The following is a 13,614-nucleotide window of genomic DNA, read 5'->3' as shown; positions in this document are numbered from 1 at the left end:
CATGGAAGGGCATGGACTCTGGAGATGAAGAAAGTCTCCCTCAATTTCCTCTTTTCATAAAATAGAGATCAGACTTGTATCTACCTCATAAGAAAATTAAATGAAGGCCCATGGCACTGTTGGTGGCATGCAATGAGCCCTCAATAAAATGTTAGCTATCAGTATTACTGTTATTTTTTGTTAATCCTCCGCACCCAAGGATATTTTTTTTTTTTTTTTTAGAGTGGAAGGGAGGGAGGGAGAGACACGTTGATTGGTTGCCTCCCGCAAGCGCCCCAACCAGGGCAGGGAATGGAACCTGCAACCCAGGTATGTGCCCTTAATCGGGAATTAAACCTGCAGCCCAACTAGGGCGGGCTATTTCTGTTGTTATTGTTTATTTTTTTAATGCTATTGTTATGATTGATGCTGCTCCAGAGCAGCCCCGGAATGTCCTCAAAGCCCTGGAAGGGGAGAACTCAAAGCCTGGTCAGGCCTCCCCTCCATCCCATCCCCCTCAGTCCCCCTGTGGATTGTGACGTAGGCAGACCAAGGGTCTGGCCGGAAATCCCCCTTCCTGTTGCAGATAAGCCTGGACCAGCCCAGCTGTACCCAAACCCTCCTCCCCACCTCCACCACCCATTTCGCAGAATCAGGTCCCCAAGATGGAGAACCTGTCCGCCAAGCCCCCTGTCCCACTCCCATCACCCCCCTGCATCCCCCATTGCCCAGCCTGCTGTTCCCCAAGCTTCTGTCCAAGTCCTAGCCATCCCTGCAGCAGGACAGCCCCAGCTACAGGAGGCAGGCGGCCATCCCTGAGGGGGGGGAGGCGAGAGGAGTGTAGCTCAGCCCCGCCCAGCCCCCTGCAACTCGACCTAGCTTCAACCCCCAGCTCTGACGTCTTGGAAAATTCCCCCCTGTCCAGGCCCCCAGGGGAGGGGATGCATGGTATGAAATGGGGCTGAGACCCCCAGGTGGGGACAGAGGAACCCACCAGAGGTGAGCCATCATGAACTGGGGACTGGAGGTCTGGACTACTGCGTCTGAGGAAAAAGGGCTGAGGTCCCTCCTGGTCTGAGCAAAAAGGACACTGGAGGCCAAGATTCCAGGGTCCTGGGGAAGAAGGGAGCAGAGGGCCGAACTACTGTGTCTGAGAGAAGCAAGGGCTGGGGCCCAGACTGCAGGGTCCCTAGTGTCCCCAGCTCACCCTGTGCCTTTCCTCGCCCCTGCCCAGAACATTCACAACAAGCATCCATGGACTTGTGGAAGTGGGATGAAGCATCACCACAGGAAGTGCCCCTGGGAAACACGCTGTCAAGGCTGGGTAGGTTTGTGGGGCTGAACTGTGTGTGTGTGTGGGGGGGGGGGTGCCCAGATGGGGGCCTCTGCTGACCCTGACCAGCCCGAATCTGATTGCCTGCAGAAGGAGCTGAGCTCGGCTTCTGTTTCCCTGAAGTGGCGCTCCAAGGGGACACACTGACAGAAGAGACATGCTGGAAAGGTGTTTGTGAGCTGGGCCCCCTGGGTGCTGGGGAAGGTTAGGTCTGAGGGAGGAAGGGGGCGTGCCTGGACTCCTGGGGTTTAGTGGGGAGAGGGCTGCGGGCTTGAACTCCTGAGGCTGAAAGAGGAGGGGGCTGGGTCCTGAGTCCTAGGTCTGCATGAGTAGGGGCGGGGGGTAATAGGGACTCCCAGTCGCCGACAAATAAAGACTACTGGGTGACTGGTTGCGGGGGTGCTCGAGGCATTGCTCACACCCTTCCCTAAACTCAGCTACATCTTTACCCCTCGTAGGACTCCCACATTGGGACCGGAGCTCCGCGTCACCGCACCCAGAAACTCCATGGGGGGCGGGTGAGTGTGTGCGGAGAGGCGGGGAAGGAGTCTGGGGTCTTCCACCATGGCTGAAGTTTAGCTTCCCTGACTTTTGCGGGGAGAATGGAGATAGGACTGGGGACGCTTGTGTCCTCCACGTGGCCTGGCCCAGATCCGGGAGCCAGGGGACTCCTGAGGGGGCCAGGGGGCGGGACAGCTGGCCTCCCCTCACTGCGGTCCGTTCCTCCTCGCAGAGCACGCCTCTCAGGCTCCTTCGTGGTCAGGAGACTGGATACAACGGGGATGCACCGGGTGGGACGCTTGGAGCCGAGTCCCGCCGGCGCTGGGCCCCGCCCCCTCCGCTGAGTCTCCGGGGGTCGCGGGCCACCACACTACCATCTCCGCGGGCGGGACCCACTCGTGGATGCGCGCCCCCACCACAGCGAGCTCCCCCGGCCGGGACTGTCCCTTTGGCTCCCACGGCGCCGCATACTGGAGCCAGGGCCTCCGCGCGGAGGGGCGCGCCGACTCCATTCCCTGGGGCGGGCCTGGGGGCTCGGACTGTCCCACCTCCTGGGACTCGGGGCTGCATACGGCTTGCCCCACCTCTTCCAAGGAGCACCAGAGTTCCGATCTCACCGCTTCCTCCGAACCGAAGCAGCAGTTGGACCGCGCAAGTTTGGCTCGTTACCCCAAAACTAACCACCGAGGTGAGAGGTCCGGAGACTTGGTCTGCAGGGAGCGAAGCTGGAGTCTAGGGAGGCGGGCCTGGACGCCGAAGGGGGTGGGACCCGGGAAACTGGCGGAGAGGGCGGGACTTAGGTGCCTAAGCCCGCACTCCGGAGTCCAAGGTAGTCAGTCTTCTAGGGAGCAAGGGACGAAGACCTGAGCTCCTGAATCAGGCAACAGGGAAGACAGGAGGGTCTGGATGCCGAGGTCTCAGAGCGGGCAGCCAAACTCCCAAATCTCCGAGATGGGGCCTGAGGCTGACTCTTGGATCCCTTATATGGAGGGATTTGGACTCGCTGGTCCCCAAGGAGGAGGGGATCCGGACTCCTAGGTCCCGATTGGGGAAGCCTGGACCCTTGGACCTTCGAGGTGAGGGACCCCAGACTCCTGGGTCATCGAAATGACCTGGACCAGGGCCAGAAAACCTGAGTATTCACCTGCCGCCCCCCGCAGGTCCCATTCAGCTCTGGCAGTTCCTCCTGGAGCTGCTCCAAGACGAGGCGCGTAGCAGCTGCATCCGCTGGACAGGCAACAGCCTCGAGTTCCAACTGTGCGACCCCAAAGAGGTGGGGCAGCCTCCCAGACCCGCCCAGTCCGGCCCTAGTCTCCTCTAGTTTAACTCAGCACCACCATTCATTTTGCCTCGCCCTTGGTCCGCCCAGCATGCCCTCACCTCAACCGCACTCTGCCCTACCTAACCTGTGTCCGGACTTTACGGAACCCTGCCCATCTATTGCTAAGCCCTCCCGCTCCCACCTTCTCTGACTAAGCCTGGCCTTCGCCCTAGGTGGCGCGACTGTGGGGTGAGCGCAAGAGAAAACCCGGCATGAATTACGAGAAGCTGAGCCGAGGCCTGCGTTACTACTACCGCCGGGACATCGTGCGAAAGAGCGGTGGGCGCAAGTACACGTACCGCTTTGGGGGCCGCGTGCCCGGCCTAGCTTATCCAGACAACGCTGGGGTTAGGGTCCGACAGGGAGCAGCAACCCAATAAAAATATCCGGTCAAACTTCCTTCGTGTGCTGTCTGCATCCTTCTCAATGATACTGACTAGGTCCCTAGACCCGCTGGGGAGCCTGTGTGCACCCGCACCCACCAAACCCCTCCCACACATGACCAAAATAGACCCAGACCTAGAGGACTTACTGTGTGCTCAATGTGTGATGAGACATGCAAAGGATTCTAACTCAGTACCCCCACAGGCTCTACTGTGTGCCTGCCCTGTGCTGGAACTGGTAAAGAAATCAGACCCAATCACTAACTTGTGACTTTTCCTACTCTGTCCCCCTTGAAAAGAGGACTGGGGCTCCAAAAAGGGCTTACTGTGTGCTCTCACAATGTTAGGGACTGGCAAGGAATTAGACCTAGTGCTTACCACCACCTCCCGCCTCCCCCCCTCCCCCAGCCACCTACTCTTTCCCCACCCAAGCTGGGGAACATAGAACTCAGACCTAGACTCCAAGAAGAGCCTGCCCATTCTGGGAACCACTGAGCCCCTAGAGAGCTTTCTGAGTGGTCCTGTGGAGAATGCTGGTGATACAACAGTGACTAAGGCAACTCTGGACCCTGCCCTTAAGGGAGACAGACTCATCACCAGACAGGGACAGCCCAGAGTGGTCAGGGCTGGGATAGGAAAACTCCAGGGTATGGAGGGATCCAAAAGGAGGAACCTTACCTTGCCTGGGGAAGAGGAGGTCAGGAAAGGCTTCCAGGAGGGAAAAAACAGCTGATTTTAGAAGTCAGGCAAAGAATGTTCCAGGCAGAAGAAGCAGCATGGACAGAGGCCTGGAGGTAGGAGATCTCATAGCACTGTTCAATGAACTGAAATATCACTGTGGTTGGAGAGAGGACCCTGGGTCAGTTCACAAAGAATCTGTGGGGCCATGCTAAGGAGCCTGGATTTTGTCCTGAGGTCACAGGGGAACCATAGAGAGGTTAATCATGGAAAGGATTTGGGCTTTAGGAAGATTTTGTTGAAGGGAGTGAATAAAGGCATATAAACAGGTAGTTCCACAAATAATTACAATGTTGATGAACACAGAATATAAGAAGCCCCTAACCCAGTAAGGCCTGGGCACTGCACCCAACACAGTATATGGGAGGGTTTGGAGGCCAGACCAAGAGGAGGATGAAAGCAGTTCTTTCCCACAGCTCCTTTGTCCAGTCCACATTAGGCGCTTTATTCACACAAGAAATTCACTCTTTCAACAAATATTTATAGTGTACCTCCTATGTGCCAGGTGATATTTCAGGTGCTGGAGATACAATGGTGAATAAGACAAAAATTGCTCCTTTACGATCTTCTATTACATTGACTAGGCCCCTAGACCCGCTTTTACAAAAGAAGGTAAACACAATAAAAGGATGTCATGTCTGAGAGGATAAGTGCTATGGAGAAATAAAGTAGAGAAGGGAGATAGAGGCTGACAAGATGGCAATTTCAAATGGTTAGTCCAGTGATGGCGAACCTTTTGAGCTCGGCGTGTCAGCATTTTGAAAAACCCTAACTTAACTCTGGTGCCGTGTCACATATAGAAATTTTTTGATATTTGCAACCATAGTAAAACAAAGACTTATATTTTTGATATTTATTTTATATATTTAAATGCCATTTAACAAAGAAAAATCAACCAAAAAAATGAGTTCGCGTGTCACCTCTGACACACGTGTCATAGGTTCGCTATCACTGCTCTAGGGAGAGTCTACCTAGAACCAGGTCACATTTTGATTACGGGTCAGGGCACATACCCAGGTTTAGGTCTCAATCCCCAGTGGAGGGCGTGCAGGAGGCAGCCTCTCTATGATTCTCTCTCACCATTGATGTTTCTACCTCTCTTTCCCTCTCCCTTCCTCTCTGATATTAATAAAAATATTTTTTAAAAATAATTCTTATCTTTCTTTTTCATTATGCGTGCATGAGAACTCTCCCTTCAGGATTTTCCAACTCCATTTTGAATAAGGTTTTTTTCAGTTTTTACAGAGATGAGGGTAAAAAGGGGGGCCCAACTGTGTAGGTCACTTGTAAGGACTTTTGCTTTAGATTAAAAGTCAGACCAGACACCAGGGTAGGGTTCTAAGTTAAGGAGGGGGAATGATCTGGCAGGTGTTAGCAGGGTCCCTCTGGCTGAGTGGACTTGATTGTGGAGGGCAGTAGGGAAGCCAGGGAGTGGGCTACTGTCATAGTCCAGGCTGGAGGTGCTGGTGACTTGAACCAGATGGCAGAAGATTCTGAGTATATTTTTAAAGGCAGAGCCAACAGGATTTCTAGATAGATCAGCTATAAGGCGTGAGAGAAAGATAGGAGTCAAGGACAAAGAATAGAGTTGCCAATTTCCCAGATGGACCGATTTCTGCCAGATCCTTCACAGAACCCAGTTTTAATTCTTAACCCCTCCTCTCCGTGATGCAGGACTGATTTCTGAGTCCTCAGCCACCCAAATCTTTCTGGGGTTTGGAAGTGGAGTCCTGGCATTCCTCTTAACATGACAAATGACCCTGCGAGAAAGGCTGGTTCTTTTTCAATACCCCAACAATTGACCTCAAATAATCATAAAGAGGGTATGGGTTGTCTTTTGTTCAAGGATGCATCCCCAACCCTTACAAAAGTACCTGGCATTCAACAAATAAAACTTGCACGAAAAGGGTACTCCCGCTTGGGTCTTTTCCCAGGCCCACTCTCGAGCCAGCACCAGGACCCAGACAGAATTTCTTTCTCCAGGTAAAGCCAAGGAAGTGATGAGAACCTGTCACTAGCCGGTGCAAGTTCATGATTGGGCCTGGAGTGTTGATGAACAGCTATCAGCCCAATAGAAGACTGGGGCTCTCATGAATGGGCGTAGTCTTACTTGGCCTCAGGGACCGCCTTTCCGAGGGCGCTCTAGCCGGGGGAAAGACTCACCTATCCCGCCGGCTTCCGGCCCGTTTTAATTCCGCTTCCGGTCAGACGGAGGAGTCTCTTAGCTGAGGTCACATTGAGCTGCGAGCGGCTTCAGGGGCGTCTTTAGGTGAGTGCCGAGGGTTCGGGTGCCCGGCATCCCATCCTGGGGGACTGAGGAACCGGATCCTAGCTTCCCCGAGAACGAGGTGAGGTTTCCGGACGGCGGCGTTCGGCCTCCTGCGGGGGCCTGGGGTTCTGGTGGGTTAGTAGTCATAGCTAACGTTTAGTTCTCCCTTAATGCCGGGCAACATTCCAAGTGACTTATATTAATTCATTTAGTCCTCCCCCTTCTCCCCAGCCTGTAATTGTCCCTTTTGACAGTGAGGCAACGGAGGCTCAGAGGTCTTAAGCTGCTTAGCCAGCGACCATGATTTGGACTCAGTGGTTTGGACGGCGGTGCCCTTAATCCCCGGGCCACAGCCGTGGGTCCCCGCAGTTTGCCAGGGCCGCAGCCTAGCGCCCTGGTGTCTGGCCCCTCCTCTCCCCTTGGGCGTTGGAGGGGTCACAGTGTCATCCGGACCCACCCTCACCCAAATAGCGGGTCAAGATCTCGTCCCATTTTACTGTTCCGACCCATCTGTGTCCCAGCCGCTGGTGTTCTACACCGGCCTCGTTTCTCCCGCGCCTCCTTCCCCAGGCTGCTCTGGCGTCCAGATCCCTACACTGCCTTGGATCGCTTCAGTTTAATACCGGCTTGCTCACCTCGGCGCAAACCCACGACTCCTCGAAATCTCTGGAATAGAGGCAGTTTCTCTCAGGCTCCCTGGTGAAAACTGTGTGTTGCCTCATAAGAGACATTGTACCAGAGGTTTTTTAACCCTGTGTCTACAGAATCTATAGAATTCAAGGGGTTCTAGTACTCCAGTGAGGGGAAATTACGTCTGCATTTTTACTAACCTCTAATTGAAATGTAGCATTTGCTTCTGTTAGGCATGGAGGCAGCAACCTCAGGAATGTTAGCATCTGTGACTTTGTCAGCAATCAAATGGTTGCAGATAGCACAAAATATTTTTACTCATGATTACTTCAAAACTGTAGTGGTTAATAAAACCTCAGCTACATATAGTAGTTATCGTTGTGAGCCCGTGCAATTTAAAAAAAATTTTTTTTTTTATTGATTTCAGAGAGGAAGGAAGAGGGAGAGATAGAAACATCGTGATGAAAGAGAATCATTGATCGGCTGCCTCCTGCACGCCCCCTACTGGGGATGGAGCAGGCAACCCAGGCATGTGCCCTTGACCTGAATCGAACCTGGGACCCTTTAGTCCACAGGCCGATGCTCTATCCACTGAGCCAAACCAGTTAGGGCTGTGCAATTTTTTAATGCACTTAAACATGTGCTAAGAAAAGGATCACTAGATCCCTCTGAAGAGTTCGTGGCACCAAAGACATTAAGAATCTCTGCATTGTACATTATGTTAATGGTTGAGTGTAGTTCCACTAGTTGTATACTATGTGACCTTGAGAAGTCATTTAGACACTTGTCTGAGAAACGGTGACAGTAATAGTTCTTACCTTTTATTAGACTGGCTGCAGCAGTAAAGCTGTAAGAGTGTAGGACAGCACCTGGCCTGTAGTAAGCGCTCAATGCCTGTTAGCTAGTGTTATTTTGTGACAGATAAGGCCTAATTTTACCAAGGAGTTGCCCCTCCCTCCAAACTTTGCTGTGACTTACACATTTAGACGTATGGATTTGCTCTGTCCTTCACATCTGCGTGTGTATGTTGACTGGGAGGGGGTAGTGCAGTGATGGCGAACCTTTTGAGCTTGGCGTGTCAGCATTTTGAAAAACCCTAACTTAACTCTGGTGCCGTGTCACATATAGAAATTTTTTGATATTTGCAACCATAATAAAACAAAGACTTATATTTTCGATATTTATTTTATATATTTAAATGCCATTTAACAAAGAAAAATCAACCAAAAAAATGAGTTCGCGTGTCACCTCTGACCCACGTGTCCTAGGTTCGCCATCACTGAGGTAGTGGCTTATTCACACCCAACCCATCTTCTGTATCTGGGTCCCCATTGGGCCTGGGTGGGCTGACATGGTCAGGTCCAGGCCCTATACAACCCCTGCTAACACCCATTCTCTTTGCTTCTAGGAATCAGCAACATGGCAGAAGACATCAAGACCAAAATCAAGAACTACCGGACTGCTCCTTTCGACAGCCGCTTCCCCAACCAGAACCAGACCAGGAACTGTTGGCAGAACTACCTTGGTAAGCAGGTCATGGTGGTGGGGGAATGCAGCTCTTCCCCTGTTCCCATACCTGAAGTTGCTCACCTCTTGCCTCCTTGGGGACCCACGAATCTCAAGCCTTTTTTATTTATGGACATCCTACCTCACAGGACCTAGGCTCCTTATCAACTATGTTCAAGGTCTGGGCCAGTGCCACAAACTTTGGTTCCTACAATGACTTCTTTTTTTAAAGATTTATTTGGGGCCATGGCTTGGGTAGCTCAGTTGGTTAGAGCATCTTCCTGATATGCCAAGGTTGTGGGTTCAATCCTTGGTCAGGCACATACACGAATGAATGCATAAACAAGTGGAACAACAAATTGATGTTTCTCTCTCTCTCCCTCTCTGTCTCTCAAATCAGTTTTAAAAATAAGATGTGTGTGTGTGTGTGTGTGTGTGTGTGTATGTGTGTGATGGAACATACATACGGGAAGTACAGAAAACATAATGTACAGGTAAATGAATAATTCTAAAGTGAACCCCTGTGTAACTATAACCTGGATAAAAAAAGTAGATGTTGCCTGAACTCTGAACTCTCCTGCCTACTGCACATCCTGTATTGAGCACAACACCCTATTCTCTCCAGTAGAGATGTAACCCCACTGACTTAAGGCAACCACATTTTGGTTTTCTCATCACGTTTAGGTTTGCCTTTGTGACCTTTATAAATACTGTATGTATTCTTTTGTGTTGAATTTTTTTTAAGTCAACAGTTTTGAAGTTTCAGCTGTGCTATGATATGTAGTTTGCTCATTTTCATTGCTGTAAAGTTTTCCACACTTTATTCATGGTCACTTGTGTGGTTTCCAGGTTGGGACTCTTAGGAGTAATGCTGCTATATACATTCTTGTAGGTGTAATCTGATGTCCATGTGAATGCTTTTCTCTCTAAGGAATGTGCCCAGAAGTGGAATACCTGGATTGATTTTTAAAAAATTAATTGCTTACATTTACTTATGCATTTATTTTTTTATTGGAGAGAGAGAGAGAGAGAGAAATATCAATTCATTGTTCCGCTTATTTATGCATTCATTGGTTGATTCTTGTATGTGCCCTGACCAGGGATCGAACCTGCAACCTTGGCGTATCTGGACACTGTTATAACCAACACAGTTACCTGGCCAAGGCTAATTAATTGCTTACTTTCAAAAAAAGTGTGTTTTTATTGATTTTTAGAGAGAGAGGAAAGGAGAGTGATAGAGAGATAGAAACTGATGAGAGAGAATCATTGATTGGCTGCCTCCTGTACGCCCCCCACTGGGGATTGAGCCCAAAAGCTGGGGCATGTGCTCTGATTGGGGAATTGAACCAGTGACCCTTTTGTTATTGAGTTGATGCTCAACCACTGAGACATATCAACCGGGTTTAATTGCCTACTTTTTAAAAATTTATTTATTCATTTTTAATATGTTTTTATTGATTTCAGAGAAGAAGGGAGAGGGAGAGAGATAGAAACATCGATGAGAGAAAATCATTGATCAGCTGCCTCCTGCACGCCCCCCACTGGGGATCGAGCCCACAACCCGGGCATGTGCCCTTGGCCAGAATCGAACCTGGGACCCTTTAGTCCGCAGGCTGACGCTCTATCCACTGAGCCAAACTGGCTAGGGCTTAATTGCTTACTTTTAAAAACCAGATTATCCCATGCCTGTCTTCCTTTCTCAGACTAGCATTTTAGCATCAAGACTATCTTCCTCTTCCTTTGCCCTGGTTCTGGATTTCCATTATCCCTGCACATGCCCCTCATATTGCCCCATCAGTCTTGACCCCAGAGTTTTGTTTTTTGTTTTTTAGCAAATAACTTATTTATTTATTTATTTATTGTTGATCCTCACCCAAGGATATTTTCCCATTGATTTTTAGAGAGAATGGAAGGGAAGGGGAAAGACAGAGAGTGAGAAACATCAATTGGTTGCCTCCCATACGTGCCCCAACCAGGACCAGGGATAGAGCCTGCAACCGAGCTACATGCCCTTGACTGGAATCGAACCCGGGACCCTTCAGTCCATGGGCCAGTGCTCTTACCCACTGAGTGAAACCTCCTAGGGCCTGACCCCAGAGATTTCCAGTTAAACAGCAGTTCTCTAGAGTTTGCAAAGTCAACTTAGTGATTTATATCTAACCCTTTTTAGTGCACTTGTAAGGGTATACATTCTTTGTAAAATTGTGTGTGTGTGTGTGTATCTGGTAAAAGGGTATTTCTATGAGTTTTGTTAAAAAATGTGTTCCAGTCCTGGCTGGTTTGGCTCAGTGGATAGAGCATTGGCCTGCGGACTGAAGGGTCCCAGGTTCGATTTCAATCAAGGGCATATGCCCAGGTTGAGGGCTCGATCCTCAGTAGGGGACGTGCAGGAGGCAGCAGATCAATGATTCTCTCTCATCATTGATGTTTCTATCTCTCTCTTCCTCTCCTTCCCTCTCTGAAATCAATAAAAGTATTTTTTTTTTAAAAAGTGTCCTAGTCCTTTGGGCTGAACCTGAACCCCTTTTTTCACAGACTTCCACCGCTGTGAGAAGGCAATGACTGCTAAAGGGGGTGATGTCTCTGTGTGTGAATGGTACCGGCGTGTGTACAAGTCCCTGTGTCCCATATCCTGGGTAAGTGATTCCTGCTGGGGCCCTTGGGATACAGGGGTGGGGTCTTAGGAGAGGGAAGTTTGGTGACTTTGTGGGAGGTCAGCTGCAAGAGGCAGAGGGAAGACAGGGCATCGCACTGTCCATGGGACTTGTCCTTTTCTTCCTAGAATTGCCTTCCTTTTCTTCTTTCACTGATACACTCAATAAGTCAGGGCTCTCAGCCAAGGTGACCAGAGCTGTCTTCTTGCTAAATCCATCTTGCTCACGCACTCTGTAGATATATACTCAGTGCTGGTTCCTGTCCCTGTGGAGCTCACCATTTTGTGCAATCCTGTCCTTTTTTATCACGAGCATTTTCAAATATACATAAAAGTAGGATAATTCAGTGACCACCAAATATACCCATTACCCAAATTGAATAATGTCAAAACTTTCCCACATTTCCTTCATCTATCCCTCTTCTTTCTTTTGTCACTGAAGTATTTTGAAGTGAATCCCAGCATGTCATTTCACCCCTCCTACTTTAATGTGTATCTCTAAAAAATATGGACACTAAGGCAGTCAGTCCTTTTAGCCCTGATAACTGAATTCTTTATTTTAATTAATTTGTTTTTATGATTTTAGAGTGAGGGAGAGAGAGAAACATCGATTGGCTGCCTCCTGCATGCCCCCTACAAGAGATTGAGCCTGCAACCCAGTCATGTGCCCTGACCGGAATGGAACTGGCAAACTTTTGGTGCATGGGTCTATGCTCAACCAACTGAGCCACACTGGACAGGGCTAATTTTATTGATTATTTGAGGGTGGGGGAGAGAGATGGAAGTGGGAGGATCAGTTTGTTGTTCCACTTATTTATGCATTCATTGGTTGCTTGTTCTGTGTGCCCTGTCTGGAGATTGAACAACATTAGCACTTGATGGCCTCTTTATGCTTTAAAATTGTGCTAATTGTCCATTTTGCCAGCAACAAAAGCAAAAACAAAAATATTTACAGCACGCCCTAGCCAGTTTGGCTCAGTGGATAGAGCCTCGGCCTTTTGACAGAAGGGTCCCGGGTTTGATTCCAGTCAAGGGCATATGACTGGGTTGTGGGCTCCATCCCCAGTAGGGGGCGTGCAGGAGGCAGCCAGTCAGTGATTCTCTCTCATCATTGATGTTTCTATCTCTCTGTCCCTCTCCCTTCCTCTCTGAAATCATTAAAAATAAAAAAATTTTAAAAAGCAAAATATATATATATTCACAGCAAAATTTCCTGAGATGTTAACAAGCAGTGAGGTTTGGGGGTAAAGTGACTCACATTCTCTCCTTTGTTTATGGCCTGAGAGACGCTTCTTTTCATGCTGATACATCAGCATGAAAGGGTTGTCAGAACTGAAGTTTTTGTTCAACATTATATCTGTGAACAACTTGGTTGAGAACCGAATTATTTGACAACATCTGTGATTAACACTGGTATCCTACTCTTTATTCCACTTGGCATCTTTTTGCACTTGACTATGTCTTGGAGATCTATTTGTGCTGGAGCATAGATCAGCCTTACTTTTTTCACAGCTGCCTAGTATTTCTTCTTTCCTCTATTGTGACAAACATCATTGAGTGTTGACTCGGTTTCCTGAAGCAGGGCATAACCACTCTCTTGAAGCTCTGTACCTCACATATCTCCCCATGAACAGCCCTGCAGTAAACTGGGGATTTTTCTGTGTTATTTTTCCTCCCCCCACCCCTTTAGTGGTTCAGCTGTGACAGTTTCATTCAGGACAGTATTCTTTTTTTTTTTTTTTAATATATTTTTATTGATTTCAGAGAGGGAGAGAGAGATAGAAACATCAATGATGAGACAGAATTACTACTTGGCTGCCTCCTGCATGTCTCACGCTGGGGATGGAGGCCACAACCCGGGCATGTGCCCTGAACGGGAATCGAACTGTGACCTCCTGGTTCATAAGTTGGTGCTCAAACACTGAGCCACGCCAGCCACGCAGCACAGTGATTCTTATCTTTCTGGTCACTGCTGGTTCCCCAGCTCCTGGAACTGTGTAGGTACTGGGGTTATTAGTTGACTGAAGAAATGAACAGGTAGGCAAAGCGAGAAAAATTAAGAAGTCCACCCATCTGGTTTCCCCATAGAGGAAGGGAGTAACAATGGGAATAACACTGGCTTTCTTTCCACAGGTTTCAGCCTGGGATGACCGCCGGGTAGAAGGCACGTTTCCTGGGAAGATCTGAACTGGGCATCCTCCATCCTTTTCCCAGGGGCGTGAAGGGGGGCCTGGGTACATCCCACCCTAGAATCCTGAATCATGGCTTAACTAATAATAAATACTTGTTGGAAAAATGTAA

General features: G+C 49.3%; 2 protein-coding genes across 5 annotated transcripts; both read left to right on the top strand.

The window, feature by feature from the left end:
- The first annotated feature begins 231 nt into the window (after nucleotides 1-231).
- Nucleotides 232-3,533, top strand: ETV2 (ETS variant 2). 2 transcript variants are annotated; one of them, XM_023762334.1, is made up of 7 exons: nucleotides 259-309; nucleotides 1,214-1,303; nucleotides 1,403-1,480; nucleotides 1,771-1,830; nucleotides 2,046-2,501; nucleotides 2,974-3,086; nucleotides 3,308-3,533. In XM_023762334.1, exons 2-7 carry the CDS (start codon nucleotides 1,234-1,236, stop codon nucleotides 3,512-3,514), a joined length of 984 nt encoding a protein of 327 aa, XP_023618102.1. In that variant the 5' UTR covers nucleotides 259-309; nucleotides 1,214-1,233; the 3' UTR covers nucleotides 3,515-3,533. The 2 variants fall into 2 exon arrangements, with proteins under 2 accessions (XP_023618103.1, XP_023618102.1); XM_023762335.1 differs by lacking the exon at nucleotides 1,771-1,830 and having other exon boundaries at nucleotides 232-1,303.
- A 2,855-nt stretch (nucleotides 3,534-6,388) lies between these two features.
- Nucleotides 6,389-13,614, top strand: LOC102424953 (cytochrome c oxidase subunit 6B1). 3 transcript variants are annotated; one of them, XM_006098666.3, is made up of 4 exons: nucleotides 6,389-6,524; nucleotides 8,563-8,679; nucleotides 11,196-11,296; nucleotides 13,447-13,614. In XM_006098666.3, exons 2-4 carry the CDS (start codon nucleotides 8,574-8,576, stop codon nucleotides 13,498-13,500), a joined length of 261 nt encoding a protein of 86 aa, XP_006098728.1. In that variant the 5' UTR covers nucleotides 6,389-6,524; nucleotides 8,563-8,573; the 3' UTR covers nucleotides 13,501-13,614. The 3 variants fall into 3 exon arrangements, with proteins under 3 accessions (XP_006098728.1, XP_023618129.1, XP_006098729.1); XM_023762361.1 differs by having other exon boundaries at nucleotides 6,435-6,659; XM_006098667.3 differs by having other exon boundaries at nucleotides 6,437-6,603.

The sequence above is a fragment of the Myotis lucifugus genome, unplaced genomic scaffold, assembly GCF_000147115.1.
Source record: "Myotis lucifugus unplaced genomic scaffold, Myoluc2.0 scaffold_244, whole genome shotgun sequence".
NCBI lineage: Eukaryota > Metazoa > Chordata > Mammalia > Chiroptera > Vespertilionidae > Myotis > Myotis lucifugus.
The sequence above is the reverse complement of the archived record's forward strand: the minus strand, read 5'-3'. Positions and strand labels throughout refer to the sequence as shown.